A 19,059-nucleotide genomic window follows, 5' to 3' on the forward strand; every position below is an offset into this window, starting at 1 on the left:
GACCTTCACTGTCTTGAAAGGGCAAGAATTGGATGATATAGGGAGACTTCATTAAGGGGAAAGGTTTGACTTGATTTATTGTAGTCACACATCCTTAAGTACAATGAAAAGTTTTGTTTTGCGAGCAGTACAGGCAGATCATAGCAAACAAGGTCATACAGATCACAGGATGTTTAAACGGCGAGCAGCATACAAGGTTATAGCTGCACACAAAGTGCACAAAGTAAGATTAACATTAGCAAAATCAGCATTAATTGAAGTTAGAGGGGTCCATTCAGCAGTCTAATAACGGCAGGGAAGGAAGTGTTCTTGAACCTGTTGGTGTGTATGTTCAAGCTTCCATATCTTCTACCTGACGGAAGAGATTGGAAGACAGCATTACCAGGATGGGAGGGGTCTTTGATGATTTTGGCAGCCTTTCTGTGGCAGTGAGAAGTGTACATGGATTCCAAGAAGGTTAGCTTCCATGGTGGTGTCATTTATCCCTCAGTCAAGTTTCCATGAAGGCCATGCTGGCAATGCAATAATTCACAATAAATCCATGGATAGCATTGCCTGTTTACTGGTGACCATCCTGGAGAGAAATGTGTAAGGGTGTTGGAGGTGGTCTGCTGGCACAGACCATATGTTCAGCAATAGGCGGGGACTCCATCAGTGAAGTTGTAATTCTGAATGTAAACCTTTTGATTTTTCAACCTTTAAAGAACCTCATCAAAACGTATTTGAAATGTCAACCTTTTGGTCACTCTCCTGATCACTCCTGCTAGCTCACTCATACCCTTTTAAGTTTTCCAATATTCAAGACTCCATACTGTTAACAGTCGGGAAAATAAGCATCTTGCTGAATGAAGATCAGATTACAAGAAAAATCGTAACATAGATTCATACCCATCAAATTAAGAATGTAGCATTTCAATTTTCTCTCAACTGTTCTTTGGTTTTGAAATATTGACCCTCAGAATAACATTTTCATCATTTTTTAAGATTACACGAACATATTTAAATAACAGGGAACCCCTTCAACAATGACCTAACTGATCTTTTACATCTTGGGTTACCATGTAAAGGATGGTCCTATGTTTGTATCACTTTAACTTTATTAGTCAGTGTGCAAGGTGTGTTAATTTCATCCAGAAACAAAGCCCAGGACATAGTTAAATTCCTTCAAACTTTTACAGACAGGAAAGCGAGGGTGGCAGGTGAAGGAGTGAAGAAATGACCAAGATCTACCTCCCTGTTAGAGCTTCTTGGATGTGCAAAATCGTAGGATATATTTAGCTTGATTTTTAATTATAGCTAAATGCAATTCTTTAAAGCCTAGAACTCTATGTGAAACTAGGGAAGTGATTTCTGGGCCTCTTGCTGAGCTATTTGGATCATTGATAGTCACAGGTGAGGTGCTGGAAGAATGGAGGTTGGCCAACGTGGTGCCACTGTTTAAAAAGGTAAGTGCAAGCCAGGGAACTATAGACTAGTGAGCCTTAATTCGGTGGTGGGCAAGTTGTTGGAGGGAATCCTGAGGGGAAGGATGTACATGTATTTGGAAAAGCAAGGACTGATTAGGGATAGTCAACATGGCTTTGTGTGTGGGAAATCATGTCTCACAAACTTGATTGAGTTTTTTGAAGAAGTAACAAAGAAAATTGATGAGGGCAGAGTGGTGAACGTAATGTATATGGAGACTGGTTAGCAAGGTTAGATCTCATGGAATACTAGCCATTTGGATATAGAACTGGCTTGAAGATAGAAGACAGAAAGTGGTGGTGGAGGGTTGCTTATCAGACAGGAGGCCTGTGACCAGTGAAGTGTCACAAGGATCGGTGCTTGATTCACTGCTTTTCATCATTTATAGAAATGATTTGGATGTGAACCTAGGAGGTATAGCTCGTAAAATTGCAGATGACATCAAAATTGGAAGGGTAGAGGACAGCGAAGAAGGTTACATCAGATTACAATGGGATCTTGATCAGATGGGCCAATGGGCTGAGAAGTGGCAGATGGAGTTTAATTAAAATAAATGTGATGTGCTGCATTTTGGAAAAGCAAATCATAGCAGGACTTATACACTGAATGGTAAGGTCCTAGGGAGTGTTGCTGAACAGAGAGACCTTGGAGTGCAGGTTCATAGCTCCTTGAAAGTAGAATTGTAGGTAGATTGAAGGAGGCGTTTGGTATGCTTTCCTTTATTGGCCAGAGTATTGAGTATAGGAGTTGGGAAGTCATGTTACAGCTGTACAGGACATTGGTTAGGCCACGTTTGGAATATTGCGTGCAATTCTGGTCTCCTTCCTATTGGAAGGATCTTGTGAAAACCTGAAAGGATTCAGAAAAGATTTACAAGGATATTGCCAGGGTTGGAGGAATTGAGCTATAGGGAGAGGCTGAATAGGCTAGGCTGTTTTCCCTGGAGTGTCGAAAGCTGAGAGGTGACCTTATGGAGGTTTATAAAATCATGAAGGGTATGGATACAATAAATAGACAAAGTATTTTTCCTGGGGTGGGGGAGTCCAGAACTAGAGGGCATAGGTTTAAGGTGGCAGGAGAAGGTATAAAAGGGACCTAAGGGGCAACTTTTTCACACAGAGGGTGGTGCATGTATGGTATGAGCTGCCAGAGAAGCAGTGGAGGCTGGTACAAATTACAATATTTTAAAAGATATCTGGATGGGTATATGAATAGAAAGGGATATGGGCCAAGTGCTGGCAAATGGGGCTAGATTAGGTTAGGATATCTGGTCGGCATGGATAAGTTTGACCGAAGGGTTTGTTTCCATGCTGTACATCTCTATGATTCGAAAACTGTAAGTCAGTCCACCAGCCCTATAGTGCACTTCACTTCCTTTCAATTGTAGCAGCAGTAGTATCTCCTCCACTTTCCCCATAAGAAAGAAATCAAACTGTAAAAATGTAAAGGGAGCAATGTTTTATCTTATGGATGAAATAGCACTTGGCTCAGGAAACATACTTTATACATGTAGTAAAGCCGAAAGACAGCACATCTCCTTGGCTGAAGTGACTGTACTTACTTTATCACACAGCTCTTCAAATGTGCAGTCTGCTATGGTTCCGCAAGCTTTGCTCAGTCTCAGTTCTCTGCCTTGCACTTTCAAAATCCTTGGTCGTGTTACTATGGAAACATGAACAAAGAATCAGCCTTGTCTGGATAATTACTATAAAATTCATCTCTTATACCTTGGAAATGCATGGTTTGATGAATAATAGCACATGATTCAACACAGAAATTAGACAAAATACTGATACAATGACAACCACTTGAGTGTGGCATCAACCCATATACAGCAATGGAACTTACTAATTGGTCAGTGGAGATTGGGCATTGTGTTCTAAATGTATTCTCTTTCAAGAGAAATTAACTTACGTACTATCATTTTGTTTCTGAGCCAGCTCATCAAATAGCTTATCCACGACAGCCTCCACATCAGCTTCACTTGTACTACAGTGAAAAGAATAATGGAATATGAAATTAATAACACTTGAAGCCAACATCAAACAGCTGCCCAGGCTCGCTTAGCTTTTTGCCCATCAAAAAAGAACAGGATGTTATGCTCTAAATACAAACATTAGATTTATAATACACTTTAAAGCTTGGAATATTAACTCTCAGGTAGATGATTCCATCTTATTTGCATACACTGAAAGACTTCTGTGATTGAAACCTAAGCCAGTAATGAGGCAATACAAGCGAACCAAATCCATTAATGCTATGTGTATACAATGAGAAGAAAGGACCATGGGTTTCTCTTGCATGCAAAACAAGAGCAAGAGAACAGATCAGTCATTCTTCTGAAGAAACAGCTTTTGAAAACGTACTGAGATGGTACATCATTCAGACTAAATATGGCTAAGTAGCTTGTTATAAAAGTCAAATTAAAGCAGTGTGTTGAGAGAGCATGTTACAGTTAAGCTTATAAAATATTATGAGTGAATGCATACAGATTTCAAATCAGAAATCAAGTAATGACTCAAGCTCTTAGGAGCTGCATTATTATTTACAAAATAATGAAGTATGAAGCAAGGATTGACAAATAACCAAAGGAGACGATAAATAGAAATCAATCTGGGTTTGATCCTCGAAAATATTATAGTTTTTACATTTAAAATGCACAGAAAACAAAGAGCAATTTTTGCTTGTAATGGTTTTCAATCTAAAATGGACTTTTAATTTTTAAAAATTTAACATTGTTAAAATTATTTAAAATAAGAACTAGTAGTTATTATTATGCTTCTGAAATGCCTTGAGAAGTTTTCCTACATTAAAGATGCTGAATCAAATGTTCTTCAATTGACTTCAATTGAGCAATACCAGCGCAATGTCATTAACTGATGGAACTATGTTATTATATTGTTAAAAACTTTCGTTAACTTTGCTCCATACTATTGTAATATTTGCTTAGTATAATTCTTGCTTTGCCTGAAACAGTAAATACTAAAATGGGTGACAAAATAATGAAGGGTGTTAATTCCTTCATAAACTGTTCAAACTTCATTGCAGTGCTAGAAAATCCTTAGTCTTTAAGCACATTCTACAGTATTCTATGTTACTGTATTCAAGAGACAATAAAACTTTAATAAAAGATATATAATATATAAGCAAAATCTGGCCAAGTTTGTCAACGTGTAGAAACCGACCTGAGGACAAAACAGGCAATAACAATCACAATGCATTAGTGCAGTGTTAGTGAAACAATACTAAAATAAAGCAGCATGATAATGCAGCTCTAATGGAGTTGGTCACAATTAAATCTGTAGTTTGAGCATCTTGATTAGATTCCCTACAGTATAGAAACAGGCCCTTTGGCCTAACAAGTCCACACCGACCCTCTGAAGAGAAACCCGCCCAGACCCATTCCCCTGCCCTCAATTTACCCCGACTAATGCTATGGGCAATTTAGCATGGCCAATTCACCTGACCTGCACATCGTTGGATTGTGGGAGGAAACTGAAGCACACGAAGGAAACCCACGCAGACACGGGGGGGAAAGGGCAAACTCCACACAGACAGTCGCTCGAGGCAGAAATCGAACTCGGGTCTCTGTTGCTGTGAGGCAGCGGTACTAACCACTGAGCCACCATGCCGCCCAATCTTGATCTACTGGATTCTATTCGGTGCCAATGATGGCCAAACAACAGTAAACACATTTTTGATTTTGAAACTGATCAAGCTTTTTTTTTCCTTTTTATCTTACGTCACACCCCATGTCTGTAAAATTCTTCACAATTTCACCTTATCTTTGATGCCAGTCACCCTTTTACATTTTCTAATCTTCTTTGGATTCCTTAATCTGTAGTTGGCTCAATTTTCTTTTGTACTATCAGCCCAAATTTCTCATATGCCTCTTTTCCAAGTGTCCTTTAAATTTGTCTATTTCCATAAAGAAGTCCTGTTACTGTTCCATCCTCATTACATCTTGTGAGACTATGTCTGGTCTTAATCGGTTTTCTTTAAAAGTTTTCCGTAGTTTGTTCACAGCTTCATTTAACATTTCCTTTCAATTTATTTGACTACTTTCTCTTTCATTTCATTGAACTGGCTTTTTTCCAGTCAAGAGCTTTTAACTTTTTCAGTTTCCGGTACCTTAAGTTTCCATATTGAGCCTAATTATATTATGGTCATTATTTCCTGGATGTTCCCCGACGCTTGCATTGCAACTTGCCATACTTAATTTCATAGGAGGAGGCCTGGCATTGCCATCTTTCTGGCTCAACAAAACTATATTAATCCAGGACATTCTCATTCTTTGATAGTACCTTCTCTCCAATCCATCTCTGGGCTTGGCTGACCTTGTGAGAGGATACTGAATATGTTTTACCCCAGGTATATCATCAGAAATGCAGAGTTAAGTTACTGTGCACTAAAATCTGTGTCTTCTTTCTTTGACCCATGAACTTTCAGTGTCAAATTTTAACCTCATTTTCACTTGTTAGTTCAAATCATGAGAATCTTCTATGGCCCTGAAGTTTCCACATTAATTCAAATATAGCTGCTATATTATTCCTAAAATCATATGAATTATGATCAGTTCAGTTCAACATTACTGATAATTCAATGTTCAAATAACTGGAACTTGAAATAGATAGAATTTGCATCCAAAAAAACGAAGCTGATATATTCCTGTTTTGACGAGGTTTTATTCATTTAATTCATGTCTGCTGACAATGTAAAATTAACCCCAATGTCACTTAACAGTCTCAGACAAAAAACACGCACACAAATGTTAGACTATACAGCCTCATCTTTTTATAGCACTATTATTCCCAAGCTTTGCTGGAATTATATTGCAATCCTTAGTTAGAGACAGTTTGCAGTGTTCTGTTTTACCTAGCCTATGTCACTTAACTCAGAAACTATATTTTATTTTGTTCCTGTATTGTTGGTACAGGTTTTATGAACAGACAGCATATCTCACTAATGTTTCTGTACAAAGTACTTGCAAAAAATAATTCAACAAGGTTATCCTGAAAAGCCAAAACTGCTTTAAAGATTTGTAAACAAATAAAAATCAGAATTTGGCAGTACATTTTGAAAAGTTGTTTTCATTCTTTGGTTTCACATACACACATCAGCTGAGAGTTTCAGCTCTATAAAATATGTTGGAATTTCTGCCTTTTTTGTACATATTGAAAATAAATATTAATTTACTCTGCACTCACTATTACCATTTTCACTTTGAAAGTACATTTCTGCATCATTTTTAAATGAGTAGATTGGTGAAAATGATATGCACATTTTAAATGAATGTATTTGTTCTAAGAATAAGAATATTTTCTTTGGAAGTTTTCTACAAACAACTTTTGTGAGGTGCATTTTCAGAAATATGCTAAAAGACTATCCTCCTGTGCTGTACCGCTCAGTGTTTTCCAGTGTTCTACTGTGCTTTGCTGCATTATGCCTTAACCTTTCCAACCCTTCGGTTTAGGGTTGCCCATTAGACAGTGGGTTTCCAACACCAAGAACTAAAGAAATCAGCTACACATAAAGAAACCTCTTTACATCAGTTACTGTATTAGAAAATTATTCACATTTTCTCTGATATAAGCATTGTGACCATCTATGCGTCTCCTGCTGTGTGTTCTTAAAGAAACACACAATACCATGGATTCCGACTCATCATTAACAATTCTAATCATGCAGAGAGTTCTGCCGCAGTATCACTGACTGTAACTCACAGGAAAACATTTCCGCTGTTGTGGACCAAAACTGAAAAATTGTGAAAGCCTTTTCCAACAGTATATTATTTAAGAAATAGATTTCAAAGTTACCACAAGCCTCAGTAACCTTCGCAGGGCATGAAAAATGTCTGTTGCACACACGTTCAAACAAAACTTCATAAAATTCTGTTTGTGGAGCAGAGTCAACTTTTTTTTTCAGCCAATTATTCAGAGAGCAGAATAATTATATGGAAAATACCATTTTATAGAGATGTCTGAGAGTCCTGATGTGTTAACAAAACCATGTAAAACAAATATGCTTTGAAATTTGTTGTTGATGATAAATAAAATTAATTCCAAAACTGCTCAAATAGTTTTAATGAATGCAGATATTTTTCACTGAACTTGATCTTTTGTTTGGCTTCCTGCAATAAATGATTGTTTCAACCATCGTGTACCATTATGTCCCTTTTTAAACATAAGTTGCTAATGTGTTTGAGGTATTATCCTTTATTTTATTAAAATCTGAAGTTATAAATACAGGCAAAAACATTGGCTGAACATATTGACTTGTTTTAATCTCAGTGTAATGGGGCATGGATTTGTGCTCGAGATCCCCTGCCCTGAGCACAACTAAATGCAACCAGAGAGGAAATTTATTTTATTAATTGGAGATAGTTAACCGAAGCGATATAAATTTTAAACAGAGCTATGCCTAAAGTCTAAAAATTTCTTCTGCTAATTTTGAAAAGATTAACCCTCAACATGTTTGTAAATTTTTCCTCTGTCAATGATACATTAACCTATTAAGATAACACTTCAAGGCCGGCATTTATTGACCCTCCCTAATTATGCTTGGGAAGGTAATGGTGAGCCAACATCTTGAACCACTGCAGTCACAGCTGATGCAAATACACTTACATTACTATGGGAACAGTAGGCAAGGCGGAGGTACTAAATTAATACTTTATTAGAGAAGATGTTACCCAAACAGTGTACACCGCGATCCTCATTACCTCATCCAATTGATATTCAACAGGGAGGCTTACAGATTCACCAGCTTACAGAGGATAAGTGGTGATTAACAGGAAATTTACAAGCTCACATATGAGCTGATGCTATGAGGTTTGATAGGATCGAAAGTCAAATGTTGAGAAATCTCACAGTAACTTCCTCAACACTGTGTACCAACTATACTGGATTTATCCTGTCAATGGTACAGGAGAACCTAGGAATGGTGAAGGAAAAGTCTGATTCTGAGAGTATGGCTGTGTTCATCTGTGAGAATGCGCTCTCAATTTTGGCACATCTACCCAGATGTTTGTGAAAGAACTTTGTAGAATGGACAGGACTAATGCCTAGGTCAATATCCAAGCTGTCAATTCAATATTGATTTTTAGTTTATAAGGATGTGGTGGCACAGTGGTAACTTCACTAGTCTAGTAATCTAAAATCCCAGGCTAATGCTCTGTGAACATTGGTTTGAATCCTACCTTGGCAAATGTGAAATTTTAATTCAATAAAAAATCTGGAATAAAAAGCTAGCCTATTGATGACCATGTAACTACTGTTAATTGTCATAAAAACCCATCTAGTTTAATAATACCCTTTAGGGAATTAAACTTCCATCCTTACCTGGTCTGGTTCCCATGTGGCTCCAGACCTGCAGCAATGTGGTTGACTCTTAACTGCCCTCTGGGAAATTGGACAATAAATATTGGCCTAGTCAATGACACCCATATGCCGTGGTTGAATGAAAAAAAAAATTGTGAATCTATTGGTATGACTAAGTGGTATTTCAGAGAGCAGTTGAAAGTCCATCCCATTAATGAGCCATTGGTGGGGGTAGTGTCTTCCTTCTCTAAAGGATAATAAACAAATTATTTTGGCTTTTATGACAATCTAAAGACTTTAAGGCAGTCTTGATTGATACTGGCTTTTCATTCAGGCTTATTCCATTAACTAAATACAAATTCACAAACTGCACTGAGAGAACTGAATTCACATTGCCAGGTTATTAATCCAGGTCACATAACCACTGTGCTACTACACCCACAAGCATACATGGTAGTTTAGCAAACACCCTTTGAAGGTCCCTATTTACAACACAATCACATTGCTCCTTTGAACCACATCTGTTACTTAAGTCAATAATTTATCAGCATATAAATTTCCAGAATGTCAAATAATTTTACCCCCCTGTATTATCTTTAAAAGTTACCCCGGTCATCACCAAGACTGCTTGATTTATTCCTCTCCACTTTTATGAGCAGAAGTGTTAACATTTACAATAGTCCAGTCCATACCTAAGGAGGATTGGAAGACTATGACTAGACCATCTGAAATTTAAGCACTACTTGCCTCAGTAGCTTGTCAATACTGGTGTCAAGAGGCACTTTTAAGCACATGTCAAATCCACTATTCTTCTATCTAATATAGAAACGTACAAATCAGGAACACTAAGCTTTTCGGCCCTTCAAGCCTGCTCTGCTGTTCAAAAGGATCATGGTTAATTTTCTACTCAACTCTACTTTTCCACAGTAACCCCAAAATCCTCGATTCTTCTAGCATCTAAAAATCTACTATCTCTGTTATGAATGCAGTCAACACTTAATAGTTCTCCACGATACAGAATTCTAAAGATTCACAACACTTTGGGTGAAGAGATTTCTCTACTCAGTCCAGAATACCTAACTCTTTTACTTCTGACATTGTAACCACTGATATGGCTACAGCATTCTCCTTGACTTCAACATTAGCAGTATGTTGTTTTGTAATGAAGACAAATCCAAAATACTAATTTAATATTCAGCCATGTTTTCCGCCTCTACAACAATATAGTGCACTTGCACTTGGGACTGTAACAGTTCAAGACGGCAATTCATCACTTTCTCAAGAGCAATTAAAATAGACGATAATTGCTGGCTGAGCCAGTTATGCCACACCCCATGAAAGAAGAATAAAAAATTCCTTATTGATCCCAAATGGGCTCCTTGCTTCATTTTTCTATGTTACTTTTTCTATGTTTGTAAAGGTTTAACATTCACTTTTACATGAGTTGTCAATGTTTTCTCATATTCTCAAGTCTTGTTTCCCCAAGTTCAGTATTATGTGCTTTCTGTTTCCAGCTTTGGTTATCTATTGTATACGTTTGTTATAATTCCCTTTTTACTTTCAGTTTTAATGTCTCTTTCTTTTTATTCATCCAGGTAGATCTAGCTTTGAATGCCCTTCCTTTCTCCCTTGTGAGAATATGCTAATTTTATACCTGAATAATCTCCCCTTTGAAGGCTCCCAATTTTTGATTCATAAACTTGGGCAAGATCCCTTTTCAATTCACTGAAAATAGCATTCTGCCAGTTAAGCCTTTATGTTGTTCTTTGCTCTCTTTCATATCATTAGGTTCAGAAGTTTTCTTCAAGCACAGAAGAGGGAATAAACAGAAAACCACATCTGTATCCTTTACTCAAGTTACATTGCTCAATCTACACAACTCAAAAGGTACATATTTAGAACAGTTATGATTACTGTTGTCAAATCCTCGCCAATTGAAACGTGCTCCATTTAGCTCAATTCATCACTGACAACCAGATCTAGCACTGGTTCCTCTTTTCATTGGGTTGGAAACAGAGAGATTAGGAAAATTCTCTTGTGCATATTTCAAATCCCTCCAGCGCTTTGCAATCACATGGTTATTTTCCCAAACAATATTAGAATAACTGAAGATACTAATTGCCAGTACTCCATATTCTTGTATATTTTGCTAAATTAACTGCAAATTTGCTCACCTACTCACATCACTATTTGGTGACCTATGGTGTGTACCAGGTAGCATAATAGTTAAGTTTAACCAAATAGAGTCTATTTTAACCTATCAATTACATCATTTTTTTGTCATACCATTAATTGTTTCTTTGATCAATACTACCAGGTCTCTCCTCTCCTTTTCTCTCTTCCATAACGTGGCAGTTAGAAATGTTAAGTTTCCATTCCTCCACTTCTGAAAGTGAGGTTTATGATATCACACTCTAACAGACTATAATTATTGCAGAGTCAAAAAGTGTGGCGCTGGAAAAGCACAGCAGGTCAGGCAGCATCGGAAGAGCAGGAAAGTCGACGTTTTGGCCATAAGCCTTTAATCAGGAATGTGGGGGGAAAGGGCAAAGGGGGCTGAGAAATAAATGGGGGGAACTGGGCCTGGGGCTGGGGGGATGGTAGCTGGGAAGGTGATAGATGGATGTAGGTGGGGAGGGGTGTAATTGTGATAGGTCGGTGGGGAGGATGGACAGATAGGTGGGAGGGAAAATGGACAGGTAGGATAGGTCAAGAGGGCAGTGCCGAATTGGAGGGTTAGATCTGGGATTAGGTCAGGGGAGGGGAGATGTGGAAACTAGTGATGTTGATGCAGTGTGGTTAAAGGGTCTCAAGTGGAAGATGATGCGTTCTTCCTCCAGTTGGCGGGTTACTTTAATTTGGTGGTGGAGGCAGCCCAGGACTTACATGTCCTTGGGGGCGGTGAAGCAGTTGGCCACAGGCTAGTGGGGTTGTTTGGTTTGTGTGTCATAGAGATGTTCCCTGAAATGCTTCATGAGTTAGCATCCTGTCTCCCTGATGCAGAGGAGACCACATTGACAGCAACGGATACAGTAGATGAGTTTGGGATCAGAGTAAGCATGCAAGTTTGATGGAATTCTGCTTGTATTTAGAGCTCACTAGGGTGCAATGACAGCTGACAGCTGTCATCATCAATAAAAAAAGGACAATTGGAATATTTTCCTTCATTAATGAATAATTAAAATACAGTTAACATGTTTACAAAATTTTGAAGTGTTTTCAGAAAAAAAAATTATAAGGAAGGGGAGAAAGCACAATTTAATTCCTTATTGCTGACAGACTCCAAGAAATCAGGAAGTCCTAGGCCAGTTAATACGTTCTTTATTTAATGTAATTTCCTACATTATAAAAGTTAAAAACATTGAGACATTGTAAGCCTATGACAGACAATGTATTAATACAAGTTCGTTCATAGTTACCGAAAGAAGAGAGACAGTAAGTGAAGTGTACAGAATATTTCACATAATTTGAGAGCATTGTTGAACGTATAAATGTAGCACGCCTTTTAAAAGGATTTCAGAAATGTCTATTAGATGGATGATCAAAATAATCGAACTTAAGTGATACTAGTACACTGTGAATGAGAAGTGCCAAAAACAATGTGATTTTTAAGAGGAATTGTTTCTTTCTGTTTAGCAGTCAGTTCCAAAGAAAATAAAGAAAAAAAAAATTTGTAAGTGGAGTAGCTTGTATACCATTTCTTTTCTTTGGAACAGATGTCAAAATTACAGACTTTTTTTTCAGTAAACTGTCATGAATTTTAAATTGCTTTATTTCCTTTGTAATTGAGGAAGCAGACGGTGACTTTTGACCTCATGTTTAAAGTAGCTCATTTCAACAACAGAGTGACTGATAGGAAATTGTTCACGGTGTTTGAATATTCACTGTTACAACATGTTATTTTCCTGCCGATTGGATTGGGAGAATTGTGTTAAGCTTCAAATTTGAATAATAGATATTATTCATATTTTATTATGCAACACTTGTTCACTGCATATTTGAAATGCAACTTCATTAAGTTACTCTTGAAACAGTTCAGAAAATTTTTGGAAGATTAAAGGTTGCTGTTGCATTATTTCTGATGATCTGTTGCCTCAGCAAATAGAAAACTCACTTTCAGATCACAAAGACAGACCATGAATAAGTCCTCATTTTCTTTCAAAATTACTTTTGTATTTGACAAGTAAATTCATTGTACTACTGACTAAAAAAGAACATTTTCAAATAACTATTGTACTCATTCAAAAAAAACTTACAAAGCGTAATTAACCCATTCCTATAGAAAAATCTCTTCTTTGGATTTCATTTCATTTTCGCTGCAAATAAACATTTGATGTGTCAGCCAATTATTAATCCTGACTGCAAAAACTAAAATCATATAAAAATCAATGAATAGGTTACAAAATAAAAGTTTCTTTCAAACCTGATCAGAAAATTAGTGGGCGGCACGGTGGCACAGTGGTTAGCACTGCTGCCTCACAGCACCTGAGACCCGGGTTCAATTCCCGCCTCAGGCGACTCTCTGTGTGGAGTTTGCACGTTCTCCCCGTGTCTCCGTGGGTTTCCTCCGGGTGCTCCGGTTTCCTCCCACAATCACAAAGATGTGCAGGCCAGGTGAATTGGCCATGCTAAATTGCCCATAGTGTTAGGTAAGGGGTAAATGTAGATGTAGGGGTATGGGTGGGTTACGCTTCGGCGGGGCGGTGTGGACTTGTTGGGCCGAAGGGCCTGTTTCCACACTGTAAGTAATCTAATCTAATCTAAAAAAAACATGCAAGCATAGGCAAGAGCGTGTTAGCAGTGTTTACAGAAGGAACGTTACATCTCAATATAGGACTTGTACTAACAGTGATGTGTGATATACCAATGGTTTACAATTTTGGTTCTACTCTTGGCAAACAACAAAGAAATGAGTCTTCTGACAAAACTAATTAAGCACAAGGCCAGTTTCAAGCTTAAAATGATCGTATTAAGTAACTGCTGCAGTGAGAGAATTTAATGTTATTGAAAATGGGTAAGAATATGCAAGATAAAACAATCCAACCTGAAGATGATGTCCAAGATCAAATGCACAAGGAGTCAATGGTCCAGTTGCCAATCTGAACTTGAACATATGACTAGAAATATAATGCGTACATAAAGTCAGAGAAGTACAGGACGGAAACAGAAGAGTCCAACTCGTCCATGCCAATCAGATATCCTAAATTAACCTACTCTCATTTGCCAGCACCTGGCCCATATTCCTCTAAACCCTTCCTATTTATTTCCTTTCCTTTCCATCCAGATGCCTTTTAAATGTTGTAATTGTATCAGCCTCCACCACTTCCTCTGACAGTTCATTCCATACACTTACCATCCTTTCATGAAAGGTTGTCCCTTAGGTCCCTTTTAAATCTTTCCCTCTCACCCTAAACCTATGCCCTCTAATTGAATTGAATTGAATTTATTGTCATGTGTACCGAGGCACAGTGAAAAGCTTTGTCTTGTGAGCAATACAGGCAGATCACATAGTTAAGTAGCATAGATAATAAATAATAGGTAAACAGCAGCAAAAACAAAAACAAGGTACAGGTGAATGTTAAGAGTTTGTGAATCGATTCAGTATTCGAACAACAGTAGGGTAGAAACGGTTTCGAAACCGGCTGGTGCGTGTGTGTTCAGGCTTCTGTACCTTCTCCCCAATGGTAGAGGTTGTAGAAAAACATTGTCAGGGTGGGATGGATCTTTAAGAATGCCTGCGGCCTTTCCTTGATAGTGGGTCTGGTAGATGGATTCTATAGATGGCAGGTTGGCCTTTGTGATTGTCCGGACCAAGATCACCACTCCCTGTAACCGCCTCCGATCTTGAATAGTACAGTTGCCATACCAGGTCGTGATACATCCGACAGAATGCTCTAGATGGTGCACCTATAGAAGTCAGCAAGGGCATTCGCCTTCATGCCAAACTTCCTCAGCTGCCTGAGGAAGAAGAGACATTGTTGGGCCTTTGTAACCAATGCGTCCACATAAAGAGTCCGAGAAAGCTTGTTGTGGCTGACCACTCCCAGGAGTTTGACACTCTCCACTCGTTCCACCTCTGTGCTGTTAATGTGTAGGGGGGCATGATTAACATCCTGTCGAAAGTCAATAATGAGTTCCTTGGTTTTTCCGGCATTGAGACCTAGATTGTTTTCAGTGAACCATTTTTCCAGGTCTTCCACCTCCCATTTGTAGTCTGTTTAATTGCCATCTGAGATTCAATCGACTATGGTTCTGTCATCAGCAAACTTGCAAATGGCATTAGTCTGGTATTTGGCGACACTGTCATGGGTATACAGTGAGTACAGTAGAGGGTTGAGTATGCACCCCTGGGGGGCTCCAGTGTCGAGTGTTAGCGAGGAAGAAATACTGTCCCCAATCTTCACTGATTGTGGCCTGTGGGTCAGGAAACCGAGGATCCAGTTGCAGAGAGTGGGGCTTAGTCCGAGATCACTAAGTTTGGTAATCAGTCTTGAGGGGATAATAGTGTTGAAGGCTGAACTGTTTTCAATGAGTAGGATTCTTGCGTAGCTGTTCTTGGTGTCAAGATGTTCTGGGGAGAGGTGAAGGGCAAGTGATATGGCATCTGACGTGGAACTGTTGGTCCGATTAACAAATTGGAGTGGGTCAAGAGCAGTGAGGAGGCTGAAGTTGATTAATGCCATGACCAAAGCACTTCATGACCACCGAAGTTAGGGTAACTGGGCGGTAGTCATTGAGACATGCTGTATGAGCCTTCTTAGGCACAGGGATGATGTTGGCCCTCTTGAAACAGCCTGGGACAGTGGGTTTGCTGCAGGGAGAAGTTGAAGATGTCCAAGAAAGACCTCTGCCAGTTGATCTGCACATGCTTTGAGTGCACAGCCTGGTACTCTGCCTGGTCCAATCATTTTCCTTGGATTCATACACAAGAAAATAGATCTGACCTCTGATGCAATGACTGCTGGGATGGGGTCATCAGGACTTGTCGGAATAGGTGTTACCTCTCTGCCAAAATTCTACTCAAAGAGAGCATATAAGGTGTTGAGATGATCTGGGAGGGATGTGTCATCGTCTGTTATCTTGCACGGTCTCTTTTTAGAACCTGTGATGTCATTCAGTCCTTGCCATAGTTGCCGGGTGTCTGTCTGGGTCTCTAGTTTGGATTGGTATTGGTCCTTGGCTGTCTTAATGGCTTTGCGAGGTTCTGGACTCCCCCACCACAGGGAAAAGACATTGTCTATTTACCCTCTCATTATTTTGTAAACCGGTGTAAGGTCATGCCCTCAGCCTCCAATGCTCCAGGGAAAACAGCCCCATCTATTCAGCCTCTCACGGAAGATCAAACACTCCGACCCTGGCAACATCTTGTCCATCTTTTTGAACCCTTTCAAGTTTCTTCCCAGCTCGAGGGAGACCAGAATTGCACACAATACTCCAAAAGTGGCCTAACCAATGTCCTGTACAACAGCAACATAACCTCCCAACTCCTATACTCAGTGCCCTGACCAATAAAGGAAAGCATACTAAATGCATTCTTGAGTACTTAAGTGGGCCAAATCAAAGCCTGAGTTCAGCAAAGATTTCAGCTAAGAGGACACAATTCCTCAGAGACCCTGAAGGGTCCTGATGCCAAAATCATCAGACTCCAGTGATTCTTCTTCAGAAAACAGCAAATACATAACTAACTATTGTGTTACATTAGCAAAGTTGGTTGTGGAGGAATGATTCTGAAACCAATAGTTCAAAATCTGATGCAAAGGGAATGAAATAATGCCTTTGCTAGAATGAGTGAGAATGAATGAGTGGGCGGCACGGTGGCACAGTGGTTAGCACTGCTGCCTCACAGCGCAAGAGACCCGGGTTCAATTACCGCCTCAGGCGACTGACTGTGTGGAGTTTGCATGTTCTCCCCGTGTCTGCGTGGGTTTCCTCCGGGTGCTCCGGTTTCCTCCCACAGTCCAAAGATGTGCAGGTTAGGTGAATTGGTCATGCTAAATTGCCCGTAGTGTTAGGTAAGGGGTAGATGTAGATGTAGGGGTATGGGTGGGTTACGCTTCGGCGGGGGCGGTGTGGACTTGTTGGGCCGAAGGGCCTGTTTCCACACTGTAAGTAATCTAAAAAAATCTAAGAAATTGATGGGATTTAGAAAGCTTTGATTTTAGTGAAAAGTATTTGGGGGAATTGGTTTATTGAATAAACTGTGTCTCGTTAATTTAGTCTGAATTTTACCTATTTTCCACATTTCGAACAAAGAACACCCAGATTCATGTCTGTTTAATATGTTGACCTCCATTTTTACAGCCACTTTTCAAGACTTCAAAGGTCAATTCATTTGACCTTTGGCTAAACTTTCCAGTTTCTAGATGATCTTCCAAAAAAACATTTGTTCATGGCAAGTTGGCATAAGCAGCATTCGTTGCTCACTCCTAATTGCCGTTGAACTGAGTGGTTTGCTGGATCACTTCAGAAGGCAATTAAGAATAACCTACATTGCCATTGATCTGGAGTCGTATGTAAGAACAGCAACCTTCCTTCCCTAAAGAACATTAATGGACCTGTTTATTTTCCCCAGCAATTAATAGCAGTTGTCATGGTCACCATTCCTGAAACTAGGTTCATATTCTTCATTTATTAGTTGATTAGTTTTATTAAACTTCACCAGCCACCGTATTGGGATTTGAACCCATTTCTATGCAGCATTAGCCTGGTCCTTTGAATTACTAATCCAGTAACATTACCACTACATCACTGTCTACATGAATGTTATATTGTTTAAAATGTAATATTAGTCCTAAAATATTTCCACTGACCACCAATTTATTTTTCTCAGTCACCAGCAATTAGAATACACCTTTGTGAAGCACTTGTGTATATGTGATGTCTGGTCCACTACAACCACACCCAAAGAATAATGATTTTTGCGCTTTTCATATTGTTGTGCTTCAGCAGCTTGAGATATTCATTATTCTATCCTGCACATAATTTTCTTAAAACAGCATGTATGCTTTTGGTTTAATCTTTCCAGCTTCGCATCTTACTTATCACAGGAATATACCAGGATATGGATGGTCTCTAATTTCCATGTCTCTTTTAGTTCCTTATAGAACTGGAAATTGCAAATAATAATTTGAGGACTCTGAAATACATATTCACCCAAAATAGTCTGCAACAGTTAGACTTCCTCTCACTTTATGATATTCAGCTCAGTTTGCCAGGTCAACTTAGCAATTGATTTCATTAGTTTACGTTTTTTTTAAACAAGTTATGACAAGAACATAATACATGGCTCATAAATTAAGAAAAGGCTATGCATCTTCTTCAGGGCGGATGGGTATAGCTGATTGATCAGCAAATAAATATTCACAAAATTGCAAGTCATCTTGCCTTAGTTTTATATTACCATGTATTGTAAGTGAATGTAAAATCTGTTCAAATCCGTATTAACAGAGATGAGCACGGCAACAATCAGAAATTCTCGAACAGCCTGGGGTGTCTTGCTGTATATCATTTGTACTGGCAAATTCACAGAAACATAACATAAAATTACAACTTAGGAGGATCACATTTGTGCTATTAGACCTGTGTTACTCTTCGCTTCAGTCCTTTAACTGGGACTACCTACTGCAATTCTATTTACTTGCTGTTTATCCATATTTACTTATCTCTTTACTTTTAGAAGGGGATTGAATACATATTTGAAGAGATAATTTGGTGTCTGTCTTAAGAATAAACCATTTAATTTTCAAATAACTGTAGAAAAAAAATTCTTCCAATCTATCTCTTCACTCTTCGAATGATGGTGGTTAACCTGTCCCCTTATTACTAGGTCACCAATGAATGGAAATAATCTTCCATTATTTAACCTCTCAATCTTGACATCCTCCACTAGATTTCCCGTTTTACTGTTTGTCTTCCTATGGGGAAAAGAATTCATAGCCACAGACACTGAAAATATTCTAACAATTTTAAGTATTAGTTCCCATGGCTGCAATATCATAGCGTACAACTGTAATTGTGCAGGATTTCAACTGCAGCTTAGTCAATATCTTGTATAACATTCACAATTTATTTGCAATTTAATGGTATTAACTTGAGTATTCTGTTGACACCTTTTGTCTTGCACTCATCAGAATAATCACAAGAAACACCTATGCCACTAGAAAACAAAATTTATACTGTATGAGAAGACAGCATTGATTGGTTGACAAGTGGCTCTGATTTGTAAATGCATCAGTTAGATAATGTCTGACAATTAACTGCCAAGTTTTGTTTAAAT

General features: G+C 38.6%; 1 protein-coding gene across 3 annotated transcripts in view; it reads right to left on the bottom strand.

Moving 5' to 3' along the window:
* afg1lb (AFG1 like ATPase b) overlaps positions 1-19,059 on the bottom strand; it is a 171,934-nt gene that overhangs the window by 16,098 nt on the left and 136,777 nt on the right. For all 3 annotated transcript variants that reach the window (XM_072552390.1, XM_072552401.1, XM_072552409.1), the window contains 2 exons: positions 3,383-3,453; positions 3,026-3,126 (listed from right to left, as the gene is read on the bottom strand). In XM_072552390.1, the coding sequence (XP_072408491.1) occupies positions 3,026-3,126; positions 3,383-3,453 (172 nt within the window). The remainder of the gene's footprint in view (positions 1-3,025; positions 3,127-3,382; positions 3,454-19,059) is intronic.

Source organism: Chiloscyllium punctatum, chromosome 3 (assembly GCF_047496795.1).
Source record: "Chiloscyllium punctatum isolate Juve2018m chromosome 3, sChiPun1.3, whole genome shotgun sequence".
Lineage (NCBI taxonomy): Eukaryota > Metazoa > Chordata > Chondrichthyes > Orectolobiformes > Hemiscylliidae > Chiloscyllium > Chiloscyllium punctatum.